General features: G+C 35.9%; 1 protein-coding gene across 6 annotated transcripts in view; it reads left to right on the top strand.

Annotated features, from left to right (window-relative positions):
• LOC123877067 overlaps nucleotides 1-14,167 on the top strand; it is an 85,612-nt gene that overhangs the window by 50,884 nt on the left and 20,561 nt on the right. For all 6 annotated transcript variants that reach the window (XR_006798490.1, XM_045923572.1, XM_045923573.1 and 3 more), the window contains one exon: nucleotides 12,529-13,772. Coding sequence is in view for 5 of the 6 variants with exons in the window: in XM_045923572.1 (XP_045779528.1) it covers nucleotides 12,529-13,772 (1,244 nt within the window). In the remaining variant the exon portion in view is untranslated. The remainder of the gene's footprint in view (nucleotides 1-12,528; nucleotides 13,773-14,167) is intronic.

Here is a 14,167-nt window from a genome sequence, read left to right on the forward strand (position 1 = left end):
CATTGCTTAAAACGCATATAATTCCGAAAAGTTATAGTCCGGCAATCGAATCTCGAATCTCCCAAATAGAAGGCCGCGTCATAGTCACTACTAGACTATAACCGCTTCGTCAATTGCCTGAGAAAAAATATGTAAGTTGATAGATCGGTACGGATCGGTAGGTTTTCTCATCGCTAAGAAAACCTAGTGATCAACTCGTTCATATAAAACCTTGTCCCTTTAGGTAGGTACCAGTTGTAATATAACCTGTAACTCTACACTTTTAAACCTGACCACAGTCAGGAGTATTGTATCACCGGCTTTGTCAGCCCAGTCATGGTCTGGTAGTTGCAACTTGCAACGTTTAGAACATTATTCTGTTAGTAATTGATTGCTTTATTCTGCTTACACGGAAGGACAAGAGGCATAATAATTATCATGTCAGTGCAACATCTGTAAAATGTCCGTTTACAACTTAGGGTGTGTCAGAGGGGTTTCAATGTTTTCACTGTTACCATCACCATGTACCATCACGTAAGGCGTTTATTCCGGCAAGTTTTAGTACAAATCAATAGTTTTCTTTTGTTTTTATGAAATGGGACAAAGCCAAGAAGAAGAATTTAGTTAGACAGAGTTACTCTTAAAATTCTTGTCAAAGATATCATAAGCTTAAAAAACTGCAAAAAACAAATGTAAATTAAAAATTTATAACACCTCCGACACGTGAAGGTTACAGTAACTAGAAAAGAGCTGATAACTTTCAAACGGCTGAACCGATTTTCTTGAATTATAGCTAAGAACACTCTCGATTAAGCCATCTTTCAAACAAAAAAAAACTAAATTAAAATCGGTTCATTAGTTTAGGAGCTACGATGCCACAGACAGATACACAGATACACATGTCAAACTTATAACACCCCTCTTTTTGGGTCGGGGGTTAAAAATAAAGGCTGCTCGATACGAGTATGCTAGAACATCAAATTAGTGATAAACTTCTATCTAAAAGCACCTAAAACACTAAGTAAGTACAAATAAAATGTTACGAAATAACCCAGCAAAATATTGTTGACTCGAAGAATCGTTATCAATATAGTGACCTACTTAGAGAGACTGATAGTTCAATTAATAAGAGTAAATAAATTGAGATGAAAGACTCTTTTCCTTTGATCTCCGAACTTTTACCGAACTTTATCTTAGTGTGGAATCTGCTGTTCCGTCCAATTTATTTTATAGAAATGGGATAGCTTAATAAAATACTTATTTATTGAAAGAGATTTTCTCCTCTTGGTTACTCTAAGAATCTCGATAAAAGAATGATATCACTACCTATACTTATTATTGATGCGAAAGTGTTTGTGTGTTGGTTTATTTGTTTGTTGGTTTGTCCTTCAATCGCGGTCCAACGGAGCAACGGATTGGCTTGATTTTTAACCGAATTCCAAAAAGGGGGGGTTCTCAATTCGGCCCGTTTTTTTAATGTATGTACACCCATTCTTTCGGGGTTTCTGGTTGTATGTGTATAGTTAAAGACCTGAAGTGCTTACATAGGTACTTTTTATACCGGAAAATCTAAGAGTTCCCACGGGATTTTTTGAAACCTAAATCCACGCGGACGAAGTCGCGAGCATCAGCTAGTCTCGTATAAACTATTAAATTTATGAATCAAAAGGTATAGTTGGTAATATAAAATTGTTTTAGTCGAAAAAAAATTAAGTTAATTCATTTAGCATTTTACTTTTATGCTTATATCCAACTTAAGTAGAAGATTAAAGGTGACAAAAGGTATAAAAGTAAATAACGCGGGTAAGTACTCAATAATGTATAAAACCAGCTTATTGTTGACCTTGATACGTTTTCCTACACTTAGTAGATAGGTAGGTACCTTTAATGACATCACTACGGTACTTTGTAAGGTGCTCGAGGTACCTAGATGCTTTATCGGTTTATCTATGAGATGTGAGATTATTTGGATTCTAGAATTCAACTAATAGCTCGACGTTTGTTTTTGTGTGACTGACTTCACATTCGATTAGGAAGAAAGAAAAATTTCGAAAAAGAATTCAAATTGATGGTTGGTCTTATTAGTGAGAGGCTTTAGTCGTCGCTATTCTATTCTTTTTTTCTAAGCTGTAAATCTGACAAGTGATGATGCACCTAAGATTGAGCGCGCTTGCCTAGAAGATGCTTATACTACCGGCAAAGCAGAGTCGCCAAGCGATCTGGTTCAATGCCAGTTGTCATGTATTAACACTAATAACTAAACTATTGAATGTAGAGTACCTAATGGTTTAATTTAAAGTAAACTGTAAGCCCGAGTTAGTTTAGGTTAGCTCGCTCCTATCTAGGCTGCATCATCACTTAGGTAGGTACCTACCACATCAGTTGAGATTGCAGTGAAGGGCTACTTTGTATCTGAAAAAAAGAGGAAAGAATGTGCATTTCAAAATACATCCTTTTTTTGTACTTATTAAATTGATATCTTCTCTCTATCTACTTATCGAAAAAATTTACCTTCCTAAAAAGGTGTTAGCTTGAAAGTCTGTCTGGCATTATAAACATAGTCGTTTAGGTAGGTGTATACAAGTCAGGCACGAAACATCTCGCCTCGAGGATTAACGTTCAAGAATCCCATGTCGGAGTCTGTGCTCTGTAGAAAGGAGCAAGTATCAAGGACGACTGCGCGCGCGCCGGTTGTTCACCTCAGCAAGAATGCGCGGGACCGCCGGCCCTGTTGCGGTCGGACCGGTGTCCACATGGACCGCTGCATGAATTGCCTATTAGAATACCATAAAATCGAGTTTGAATCGTTCATTCACAGTTGCTTTTGTAAATACATCTGAAGCTGACTAGGTACTTATACAAATATTATACCTATATTTCTCTTTATCGCTCTTGAATATCAAAATTGTAAAATTTTTAACCAGAAAATAATCCTAATTAGCTACTTAATATGAATTTGTAGACTTACATTTAGAGGTTTTCCGTTTGCAGTTTGCACCTGTTTTTTGAGTCTGGATCACTTTTTTTTTGGGTCTTCTTGCCGTGGAAAACAAGTAAGTAGGTTCTGCTTAAGGTTTACGGGAATGAAAATTTCATTGGCGCAATTAAAATGCCATAAGCTTACGTTGTCGTATTAGTTTACAAATTGCGAAAAACCAAATTAAATTTGAATTCGCGGGCAGACCCGTCTCATGCCCCTTAACCATTGATTCCTAACTTGTAAAATGATTGGTCAATATCCTCCGATCTAAATAACTCTTATACCAAATTCGTAGCAAAATTCCGTCTAGTTAATTTTAGCTTGCCCCAGTAATTGGACGATATATAGAAGCCGTATCAATGCAATTCAAACGATTATATTGATACGGTTTATACGCTAAGGTTAAATTATTGCTTATGGTTAGGATTTTAGAAATAGCATATTATAATAGCTCACGTATGGTATGAACTGTTCTCTATCTAACATGAAGGGGCTTGAAATAAGACCCAATTCACTCCAATTGTCAATCCTAGTTGACCCAAGTCAATCCATTTGTGGCAATTACTTATAGCCTAAACTAACTAACTAACTCCTAAAGAAATTGAATGTAAGAATATTTGATCATAAATCCTCTAAATGATAGGGGTAAAAGTAGAGCCCAAGTGCTATCAATTTTCGTTGGTTAAGGGCGAAGCGACCGGCCTGCCCGTGAAATTCAAATTTAATTTGGTTTTTCGCAATTAGTAAACTAATACGACAACGTAGGCTTATGGCATTCTGATTCCGACAGTGGCAGTATCATCCTCACAGGTTTATATAAAAATCTTTACTTGAAAAGGTCCAGTTTAAGAAATTAATTAAAGTATCGACTATTCTCACAATTTAGTCTCATGGCCCTTAAATAGGCAAGTATTTATTATATTTTTTGTTACAAATAAGTTCAGCATTCGTTTATACCGAATTAGTACTTACCTACTAACTATTCTTGCATGCATACGTTATCTTAAAGCTTTTTATCCTGTAGCTTTCTCAAGATACTGTGCTAATAACTATAGCAAACAGTTATTAGTTTATAAATTTCTTGAAACACGTTTAGACTTAGGTAGGCACCTAACTCACGAGTAACGTATCCAATAGTATTCCTCCATGATAGTTCACGTTCTGGTGTTATCGAATCCTCGTAAATCGAATACGTAGGTACTATGATGAATAATTCAATCGTACCTACATTATCATTGGTAGGACTATTTTGAGTATTTTCTGTAAGACTCGTCAGCCTTGATAGTAGATAGCAATTGGTATTTGCAAGTAGGTCGTAACCTCCTTCAATTTTTATGGTGCGACTTTTGGTGCAAAATTATAAAATGGATTTTACTATAAAGTGTGAGAGCTATTTAGGGTTACAAATAGTTTTTGTTTGTGTTGCTGCAAAATGTTTGAGGCCTATATGGGAAAGTGCCTGCATATTAAATTATTTTAGTGATAAACAGATGAACAATATGACAAGTTAGCCTTATCTAACTACCGTAAAAATTATGCTCGCGTGTGATTGTACCAAGAATATCTATTGGCTGCATTTTCGCGCTGATCAGCCAAACTGATCTGTTACGAAAAAATGTGCCAGCCTTTCTTTCACCAATTGAGGCAATTAATATCTATTCTAAAAATGTATACTAGAAACAAATGCCCTTTTTTTAGTAACAATGTTTTTTTTTTTATCACTTATCACTTTTGATTTTATGATATTCTGCAAACATAAAGTATGTACGTATAAGTACAAGTACGTATAAGCTCTACATTAAACAAGAGAAAGATTCTAAAGACTTCATTCATAAGACAGGCTGACAATATTATTGTATACAATTTCAGTTAACATAAACTATGTTCACGGGTGGCGAAGCTTACCATTGAATGTTTTAAAAACAAACATTCTGTGATGAATGTATCACTCCACTTGATTTAGAGAGTTTTAAAGCAGTGAGATGCATTTTAGAATATCTTTTTAATATTTTGTTCACATTTTAATGTGGTTTTAAGTTCAAGGATATGGTTTAGTTTCTAAAGCCTCAATAGGTCGATAAGCTTAGCGGGGCGGATGGAAATATGAGAGGTTAGGTCAAACCACCATCCATTGAACTAATATCATGTCTGCTCCCAGCACAACTTTTAAGCTTAGTTATACTTTGTGAGGAAACAAATCAGTCAGGTTAAAAAAATGACTATGTATTTTTTATTCATTTTAAATTAATTAAGGTTTTACAAATTAACTAACTAAACTCTACAAGTGTTTTTCATTTGCTAACTCAAAATGGAAACAAATCGCTTCTTGGATTGATGGATACTTAACAGGGCTCTCTCCGTCACTCGTTTCATACAATCGTAGTTCCAATTTCATTTGAATATTAAGCAACCAAAGTCCATGAAATTTTGCAGACATATTCTAGAAAATAATATCTGTGTCTGTGGTGTTTTAGATTTTTCTAAAAATATGTAGTTTTAAAATTACAGGGGCTCAAAGATTTGTATGTAAATTTTTAAGACCGCGTAACTTTGAAACCGAATATTTTAACAGAAATCTGGAAAACCACAGACATAGATATTGGTTTCTAGAATATGTCTGCAAAATTTCATGGATTTTGGTTGCTTAATATTCAAATGAAATTGGAACTACGATTGTATGAAACGAGTGACGGAGAGAGCCCTCTTAATAGAGACTTGAGAGCCTCCTCGCTTTTGAAATCAGAATAAAATGAAATAAATTATTGATAAAGCCGCACTGTAATATTATTGATGTAATCCAATATCATTGGTAATTAATATCTACTGAGCAATGCAACCTCTCTAGTGCGCAATCGATTTCTTTCCTATCTGGCAAAGATTACCTATTTGAATAATATTGAATATCTAGTCTACATTGAATTATTTATGAACTTAGAATATAAAATTGCGATGGCCAATATTGATACGTCTATGATATTATGTACATATTTATGTTAATACTAGCTGATGCCCGCAGCTTCGCCCGCGTGGATTGGTCAGATCCCCTGCAGCATCAGGATTGAGGAGTTGGACTCCAAATTTTTTATGAAACAATGTCGCAAAGTTCCTCTATCGATTAAAAAAGAAATGACGCAAATCGGTTCAGAAATCTTGGAGATTTCGGTGTACATAGGTAGAAAAACACAACTCCCTTTTTGAAAGTCGGTTAAAAAAGTAGCCTATTTTACGCCCTGGTCAATCCTCTACTTGCCTGTGAAAGTCCCGTCAAAATCGGTTCAGCCGTTCCAAAGATTAGCCTTTTCAAACAGACAGACAGACAGACAGACAGACAGACAGACAGACAGACAGACAGACAAAAATTTTAAAAACGTGTGATTCAGTTATGGTATCGTTCAAATAACCATATGAGCTTAATATGAGGTAGTTATTTCGAAATTACAGACAGACACTCCAATTTTATTTATTAGTATAGATTGTGTACTTGTGTGATATAATAGTGTGATATAGTAGTAGTAATATTCAATACCTACTAATCACGTAAGATTATTATATTTACTCAATGATAATAATAAACTTTATATGTACTATATTTTTTGTTTTCTCTCTATACCTACTGATTTTTGCTGTGCCTACAACAAAAAAATATTCATTGATTCATCTTCGATTTGTTGAATATATTATTATCCTTAGGTATAACCATAGCCTTTCCGATTAAAAAACCCATCGGTGTTGACTCATTAGTCATTACTTACTCGTTGACTTTTGATTTGATTTTATCCATTATATCCTGTAATCTGATTGAGTGTCAGACAGACGAAGTTTTAATATCAAGGCTTTTTGATTATTGCAATCTTGATAGGCGTAATAGTACGCTGGTGAAATGTTTACTAAAGATACAAGAGCATTTTACAACCGATTGTCTGTCTTTAAGCTTTTGAAATATAAAACAAATTTGAAAATAGAGCACACTGTTAAAACGAAACAGTGCTATACCGCTGGCATAAATCTGTCTCGTTTTAACTGAAACTTACCTAAGTCTAAGCAAAGTCAAAGTGCGCTCTATAGATTTTAACCTAAGAGCCAGCGCGTGCCAGACGTTCGTTATTTTATAATAGCTGAAAGTTTCTCTGAAACTACTATGAAGTTTGGATTATGGTGGCATTGCAAGAAAACAAGTAATAAAAGTGTAATAAATCTTACATCAAAGTATACTTAATCGTTCAAATCGTTCATGTAGGAGGAAGATTAAAAAAAATAAGTATAGTGTAGTTTAGTTATGTATGTGGCTTTTGCCAAGTTAACTAAAAATAGTATAATATTATTACCTATATATAAAACCCAAAAATTATTAAATGTAGAGGTATTTCATAAAGAATTTCTTTGTTGGCTGATGTTGCAAAAATGCGAAACGAGTCTCTCGCAAATTTAATACTTCACAGTGGAGTGACGCACCCGTGGAATGTAGGACCGAGAGGAATTTCGCAACAGAACAACGGAAAATTCATTTGATTAATTTTTTTTAATGTCTGCGCGTTTTTGTAAAAAGCTTTTTAAAATTATACTTTTTCCGCTGCCTACGAGGTTTTTCAGTTTTAATTCGAAACAAGCTGCCAGTTTGTTGAAATTCTTTGAATGGGAAAAGGTTTTTTGAATACCTATTAGACATGGCACCTATGGCCAAGGCATGGAGACGGAAGTGAAGTAGGTACTTGTCTTGATATACGGTTGAAATTGCCATCATCATCAACCGATCAACGACCATCTATGAAAAGCATGAAAGGTGCATGAAAGCCATCAGTCCTGGCCTCCATAAATATAAATAGGTACAAACATATCACGAAGGAGATGATTGGATTTGTCTAATGCTATGCCAAAACTACTTACCTCCAAATTTTTTGTGATCTTGATAATTAATCACAACTAACAAGTGTAAATTAAAAATATATAACACCCCCGACAAGTGAAGGGTACAGTAACTAGAAAGGAGCTGATAACTTTCAAACGGCTGAACCGATTTTCTTGGATTATAGCTAAGAACATCAAGCCACCTTTCAAACAAAAAAAAATTAAATTAAAATCGGTTCATTAGTTTAGGAGCTACGATGCCACAGACAGATACACAGATACACACATCAAACTTATAACACCCCTCTTTTTGGGTCGGGGTTCAAAATGTAAATGCGATGTTTTCGTTTATTCGTTTGTCCGTCAATTACGCTGCCAAGGATTTTAGCGTGAATATAGTTAAAAACCTGAAGAGTGCATATCTATTTTTTATGCCGGAAGATGATATTCCCACAGGATTCTAAAAAATCTAAATCCACGCGGATCAATTCGCTGCATCATCTATTAAAGATAGTAGGTACCTACCTATAATATTTCAGTACCTCACAATAACCCTTATCTAATTAAGTCACCCCTGTAATTAGTTTTTGTTTAAAAACTAATTACAGGGGTTTGTTTTTTATGCACTCTTTGTTTTTGTTTATGATTGCATTTGGGTGTTGATTTTCGGACATCATAAATAACAAAAATAGGTTAGTGTTCGACATTGAAACCAGATTAATCGGGTGTCGTAACTCTCGCGAACTAAGGATTGCGGCCTGGCTGATCGCCAACTGTACCTAATATTCACCCGAGAATACTCCGGGATTATTTACATCACTTTTCTCACAGACTAAACAGTTTTTGCTAATTGGAAATTGTTGTTATGAGTTTCTATTGATAAATAATTAATAATGGATTGATGGTGTTGGAAATTCTCACGCCTATTTACTAGGAAGGAAACTGTTTTAATTGTCAGTGAAACGTCTTGTTAGTGGTGTAATGTGATGGTAATTCTATGCATAATAAATAATAATCAGTATACAGCTGGGTCAGACTAGGCAAAACTGAACGCGCTGCGCTTGACTGAAGAATTTGCATTTGTGTTTTTAGAGGTACGTCCACACGGACTGAGTTGCAGAATAGGGCAAAGCCGAGGAAAGGTCGCTATAATAGAACAGAAAAAAAAGATTCCGACGAATTGAGAACCTCCTCCTTTTTTCGAAGTAGGTTAGTACATTTTTATTCAAATAAACTTCTACAAGTGTTTATACATCATCTAATTTGAATCGTCTGAACGATTTACCAATTGAATTAAAAATTAAGTTTTGAATCGTCAGAATAATTACCTAGTCTGGGCTTCTTTGTCTGGATTCTGGATATCCAGCTAACAATTAATTTATAAATCAGTGATAGCTTGGTGGTTAAGACGTTGGCATCCTTCCGGTTCGATTCCGGGCAACTCTGACTTCCAAGTTGCTATTCAAATCATCGTCATCGCGTGCTTTCTTCGAAACTAAGTTTGGCGATCATCATTCGATAAAACTTCTCTATCTAAATCCGCCTTTGCATAGGTAACTAAGCCCTGTCCATCCTTTTATACCGTCCAATCATTTGCGTCTTTGGCTTTGCTTACTTTAACGGTGTCGGAAAATAATATATGAGGGAACTTGCTTGCCTGAGAGTTCTCCATAATGTTCTCAAAAGGTATGTGAAATCTGCTAATTCGCATTTGGCAAGCGTAGTGGAATATGACCTTAATCCCTCGTATTCTAATAGATTCCTATCTTAGTAGAAGACCCACGATTGGTCGATGATGATCACACTATCATACTATATAATATTATAAAGGAGAAAGTTTGTATGTGTGTGTGTGTGTGTGTGTGTGTGTGTGTGTGTGTGTGTGTGTGTGTGTGTATGTTTGTTACTCCTTCACGCAAAAACTACTGGACGGATTGGGCTGAAATTTAGAATGGAGATAGATTATACCTTGGATTAGCACATAGGCTACTTTTATCCCGGAAAATAAAAGAGTTCCCACGGGAATTTTAAAAAACCTACATCCACGCGAACGAAGTCGCGGGTATCAGCTAGTGTTAAAATATAGTACCTACATAGTGCAAGTAAAAAGTGGAAAGTATCTCCAAGTAAAAAGACTTTAAATTTAGTTAAGGGAGACCTTAAAGAAACGGAATTCTAGTTTATTTTACAAGCTGCTTCTCCAATTTATTTAGTCAAAGCCTTTTGTAGGAATTCCTTTTGGGTATTACGTTTACTTGCACAGTAGTTTTAAAGAGCTTTACTTACGTACCTACCTTATATCTAAGAAATACTTAGCTACTAGTCGTTTTCTTTCCGACATTTCTAACTGAACTTTTTTTTTGAATTTGTTTTTATCGCTATTGAGCGATTGATATTAGACTTTGTAACTGGTTTTACGATAATAGACTGAACGAAAAATTATCACTGAATAAGCATCTACTTTTTCATTGATTATTTATTTATTTAACATTTTATATAGACTATAGTTTTAAGAAATAAGTACAATAAGAACATAATTTTATTAAAAGAAGATCTAATACTATAGATATCTTTTCACAGACAGATATACACATATAACTAATTAGCTATAGAGATCCAAGCTATCACATGGATTACAGTGAAAGTGGAACGTGGAACTCGGAACTCGGATTATATTTTGTAGACCGTTGGCTGTAAGATTTCTCCTAGATAAAATTTAAATGACACAAAGGATTTGAAAAGGAAACTGTCAGCAGCAAATTTCTCAAAATGAATTTAAAATAGACGCTATGGGCACTTCCTGGCAACTTAATGATTGAAGCGTCATTAGCGGGCAAGGAAGAGCGGACGCAGTGGTGACAGCATATTGTGTTTATACATCCGGTCACTCATCTTTCTTATGCGCTTTTAGAGGTATCATCATCAGCAATCCATTGTTGGTCAACTACTGAGCACGGGCCCCTCTTAGAATGAGGAGGATTTGGTTATAGTCTAACACGCTGGTCAAAGTGCAGATTGGTAGACTTCATACACCTTTGAGAACATTATGGAGAACTCTTAGACAAGCTGGTTTCCTCGCGATGTTTTCCTTCGCCGTTAAAGCTAGAGATACCTAATTGTTTAAAACGCACGTAACTTCGAATAGTTACCACCAGGTGAGATTGCAGTCAAGGGCTAACTTAAGAAAAAAAAAAGTTAGATCCGGGATCGAACTATGGCCCCGCCAACTAGGGGCCCTACTACGACGTTTTAACTGTTTGGCTTAGATAAAGATAAACCTCAAGACTATGAAACTATGAGGCAAACGTGTCTATAAACAATCATCCCGATTCCCGTCGACGTGTATTGGTATATGATGACGATGACTCTACCTAGTGTACTTTTTATACCATTTTGAAACGGAACTATCACACTATCACACTAATATTATAAAGGCGAAAGTTTGTATGTGTGTGTGTGTGTGTGTGTGTGTGTATGTTTGTTACTCCTTCACGCTAAAACTACTGGACGGATTGGGCTGAAATTTAGAATGGAGATAGATTATACTCTGGATTAGCACATAGGCTACTTTTTATCCCGGAAAATCAAAGATTTCCCACGGGATTTTTAAAAAACTACATCCACGCGAACGAAGTCTCGGGCATCAGCTAGTAAAAATTAAAAACGGCTCCAAAGTCTCATTTATTTAGCACGCTCTACTTTTCAATTGTTTACATAATAAATTTTAACCCGTAGCTAATTTTCTCCATTAGTGAAGGTATCGCAAACAAAGGCGACCATAGTATTTTTTGGCTATCAAAGAGTAAAGATGCTGAAATCAATTTTTTTTTCTTTGGTTATACGGAATGGAACTCTAAAAATGTTGACTATATTATCGTGACCATGTATTATTACTAAAATTTGTATGCGTTACGCATACTATGTTTTAATTGAAAATTACACGTCCTAACTCCTAATAGTTCATACTTAACAGGGCTCTCTCCGTCACTCGCTTCATACAAACGTAGTTCCAATTTCGAGACCCCTCTTAAGTCGTGTGAGAATTAATTCAGCCATGTACCTATGTACTTATACTCGACGCTCACTATCTCACGTACCTACATTGTAATTTGTCTACCGCCTTGTCTATTGTTTATTTTTGTGCCGCTTGAGTAAGCTATTATAGTAAAACTATGCAATTACGGTTTGAGTAACTTCCAAATAAGCATGAATAGATTTCTTCTGCCACGCCTTCGAACGATTCATTGCTTTTAAGTTTTAATTAGGTGTGATTGCCGATAGGTGTGGTTTACTACAAGGTGTTCAGAATTCGTCTAATGCTGTAGATTGTTATATCTATGATAATATAGTTACTTAAATTATTATCTATCTATGTGAAATTCTCACCACATTAAATGCCTTTACCAAAACATTGTACCTAGTTACCTACTTCTTTATAACCAAGTCAAAGGTACTCTAGCGAGAGCGAGAGTTACTGAAATGTTACGTGTCGAAACATAATATGGACTCCTTTCTTTCTTCAAACACGCACGTTATCAAACTGTGACGATAACGCTTCGATTAAGCGGCACGAATTGAATCATTCTAGTCTCCGTTCTGGTAAACACGCAAACTACCGCATAAAATTTTACTATACTGCACAAGAAGGATTGAAACCATTTTATTACTTTCGTAGATTGCAAAATAATGCTCGGTTATAAAACGTTTATTTCTTATTGTTCCAGGATTGACCCGCCGGTTGTCCAGACAGAATATCAAATGGAGAACAAAAAGAATGTCACAGCAACACAACAACCCATTACTCAACAACACATCATGGCGCACCACGTCCATCCCGACCAAATATACTCGCCACAACATTCGCAGTTACCTGCACACGTAAACAACCAGTCCACGCAAATTCAGCCAAATGGCGTCATGCATCAACTATTGCAAAGCCAATATCAATCAAACATGAACGCACGATCGCCGCTTCTAGAGAACAGGCACGAAATGTATGGTACCGGACATAATCACGATTATGCGAGACATTACGGGGCGAATGACAATTACAATTATCCACAATCACCTCCTCGGCTCGAAAGAACAGAAATCCATACAGACCACAATGTAAATCATGAACTATTGCACAATATCCCCAAAGGATACAACGCAGAAGTTTACCAAGATTATTTAAAACGTAACCCACCGAAAGACAGTAACCAAATATATCAAAACCATCAACCTATGTATAGAACTAATGTAAATCAGTACGGCGCGAAACCGTATCTTCCTTATTCAAACCGAATAGGGCCCCAAAGTAACACTGAGTTATTAAGAAAACAGTACAATGAAATTCAACAAATGAAAATGCAACAGCAAATGCATTACCAGAATCAAGCTCAAATGCATCAACAGCAAAAGTTTGCTGAAAGACAACTGTTGCTGCAACAAATTCATGGTGTTCAACCACCGCCTAACTTACAAAATAGTATATACTCCGATAGTTCTTACAGAGATTTAGATCGATATAGTAGTAAAACTGATTTTAAGGACTACAGCAGCACAGACTTGTCGAAAGATTTGGACAGGTATTCTAAGAATAACGAGTATAAGGATTTACAGAATAGGCATTATCAAGACACTCATTGGCAATCAAATCAAGGTGATTTTCGAGAGTTAGAAAGACAGAGACCAGAGCAGGACAAGGCGAAAAGCAATTCTCCACCCTCAGATTTCAATCAAAAAAATTTCGATATGATATCCCCAATGAAATCAAGCGAGTCTAGTACACCTACTATAAAGTCACCCTCATCAGACAGTCGTCGTAGCAGTAGTGGAACACAGTTACGATCTCCAACTGCCCAACGAATACCCTCAGCCCCCGTGACCTTGTCTGGAATGCTTTATAAACAAGGATCCGACGGTCTTAAGGTTTGGCGGAAGAGGTGGTTCGTTTTGTCGGAGTATTGTTTATTCTACTACAAAAGTGAGTGTTTTATAATTACATCTGAAAGAAAGATTAATCAATATTTTCACTAATGCTCAGGTTTTCTACAATTTAGAAAATCCGGCCTTATTCCTTGTCCTTATTATAAAGGGTACCTCTGTGCAAAATTTTAGCTTTCTAGAACCAAGGGTTTAAAAAAAGAATATTAGTCATTTTAATCATGACTAACATTCCCCTTTCCCCTCCAACTAAGCGTTAAGCTTGTGCTAAGAGTGGGTACGACAATAGTGCAATGGGTGGGGTTTGAACCGCCGACCTTTTGAATTTCAGTGATCTCCGTTATACCGTCCGTATAACCGTTGAGCTATTGAGGCTTTTAAGGCTTTTAAGCCTTTTAAGGCCCGGAGGCGTGGTTTGGGCCGGTCATTGATGAG

Source organism: Maniola jurtina, chromosome 22 (assembly GCF_905333055.1).
Source record: "Maniola jurtina chromosome 22, ilManJurt1.1, whole genome shotgun sequence".
Taxonomy (NCBI): domain Eukaryota; kingdom Metazoa; phylum Arthropoda; class Insecta; order Lepidoptera; family Nymphalidae; genus Maniola; species Maniola jurtina.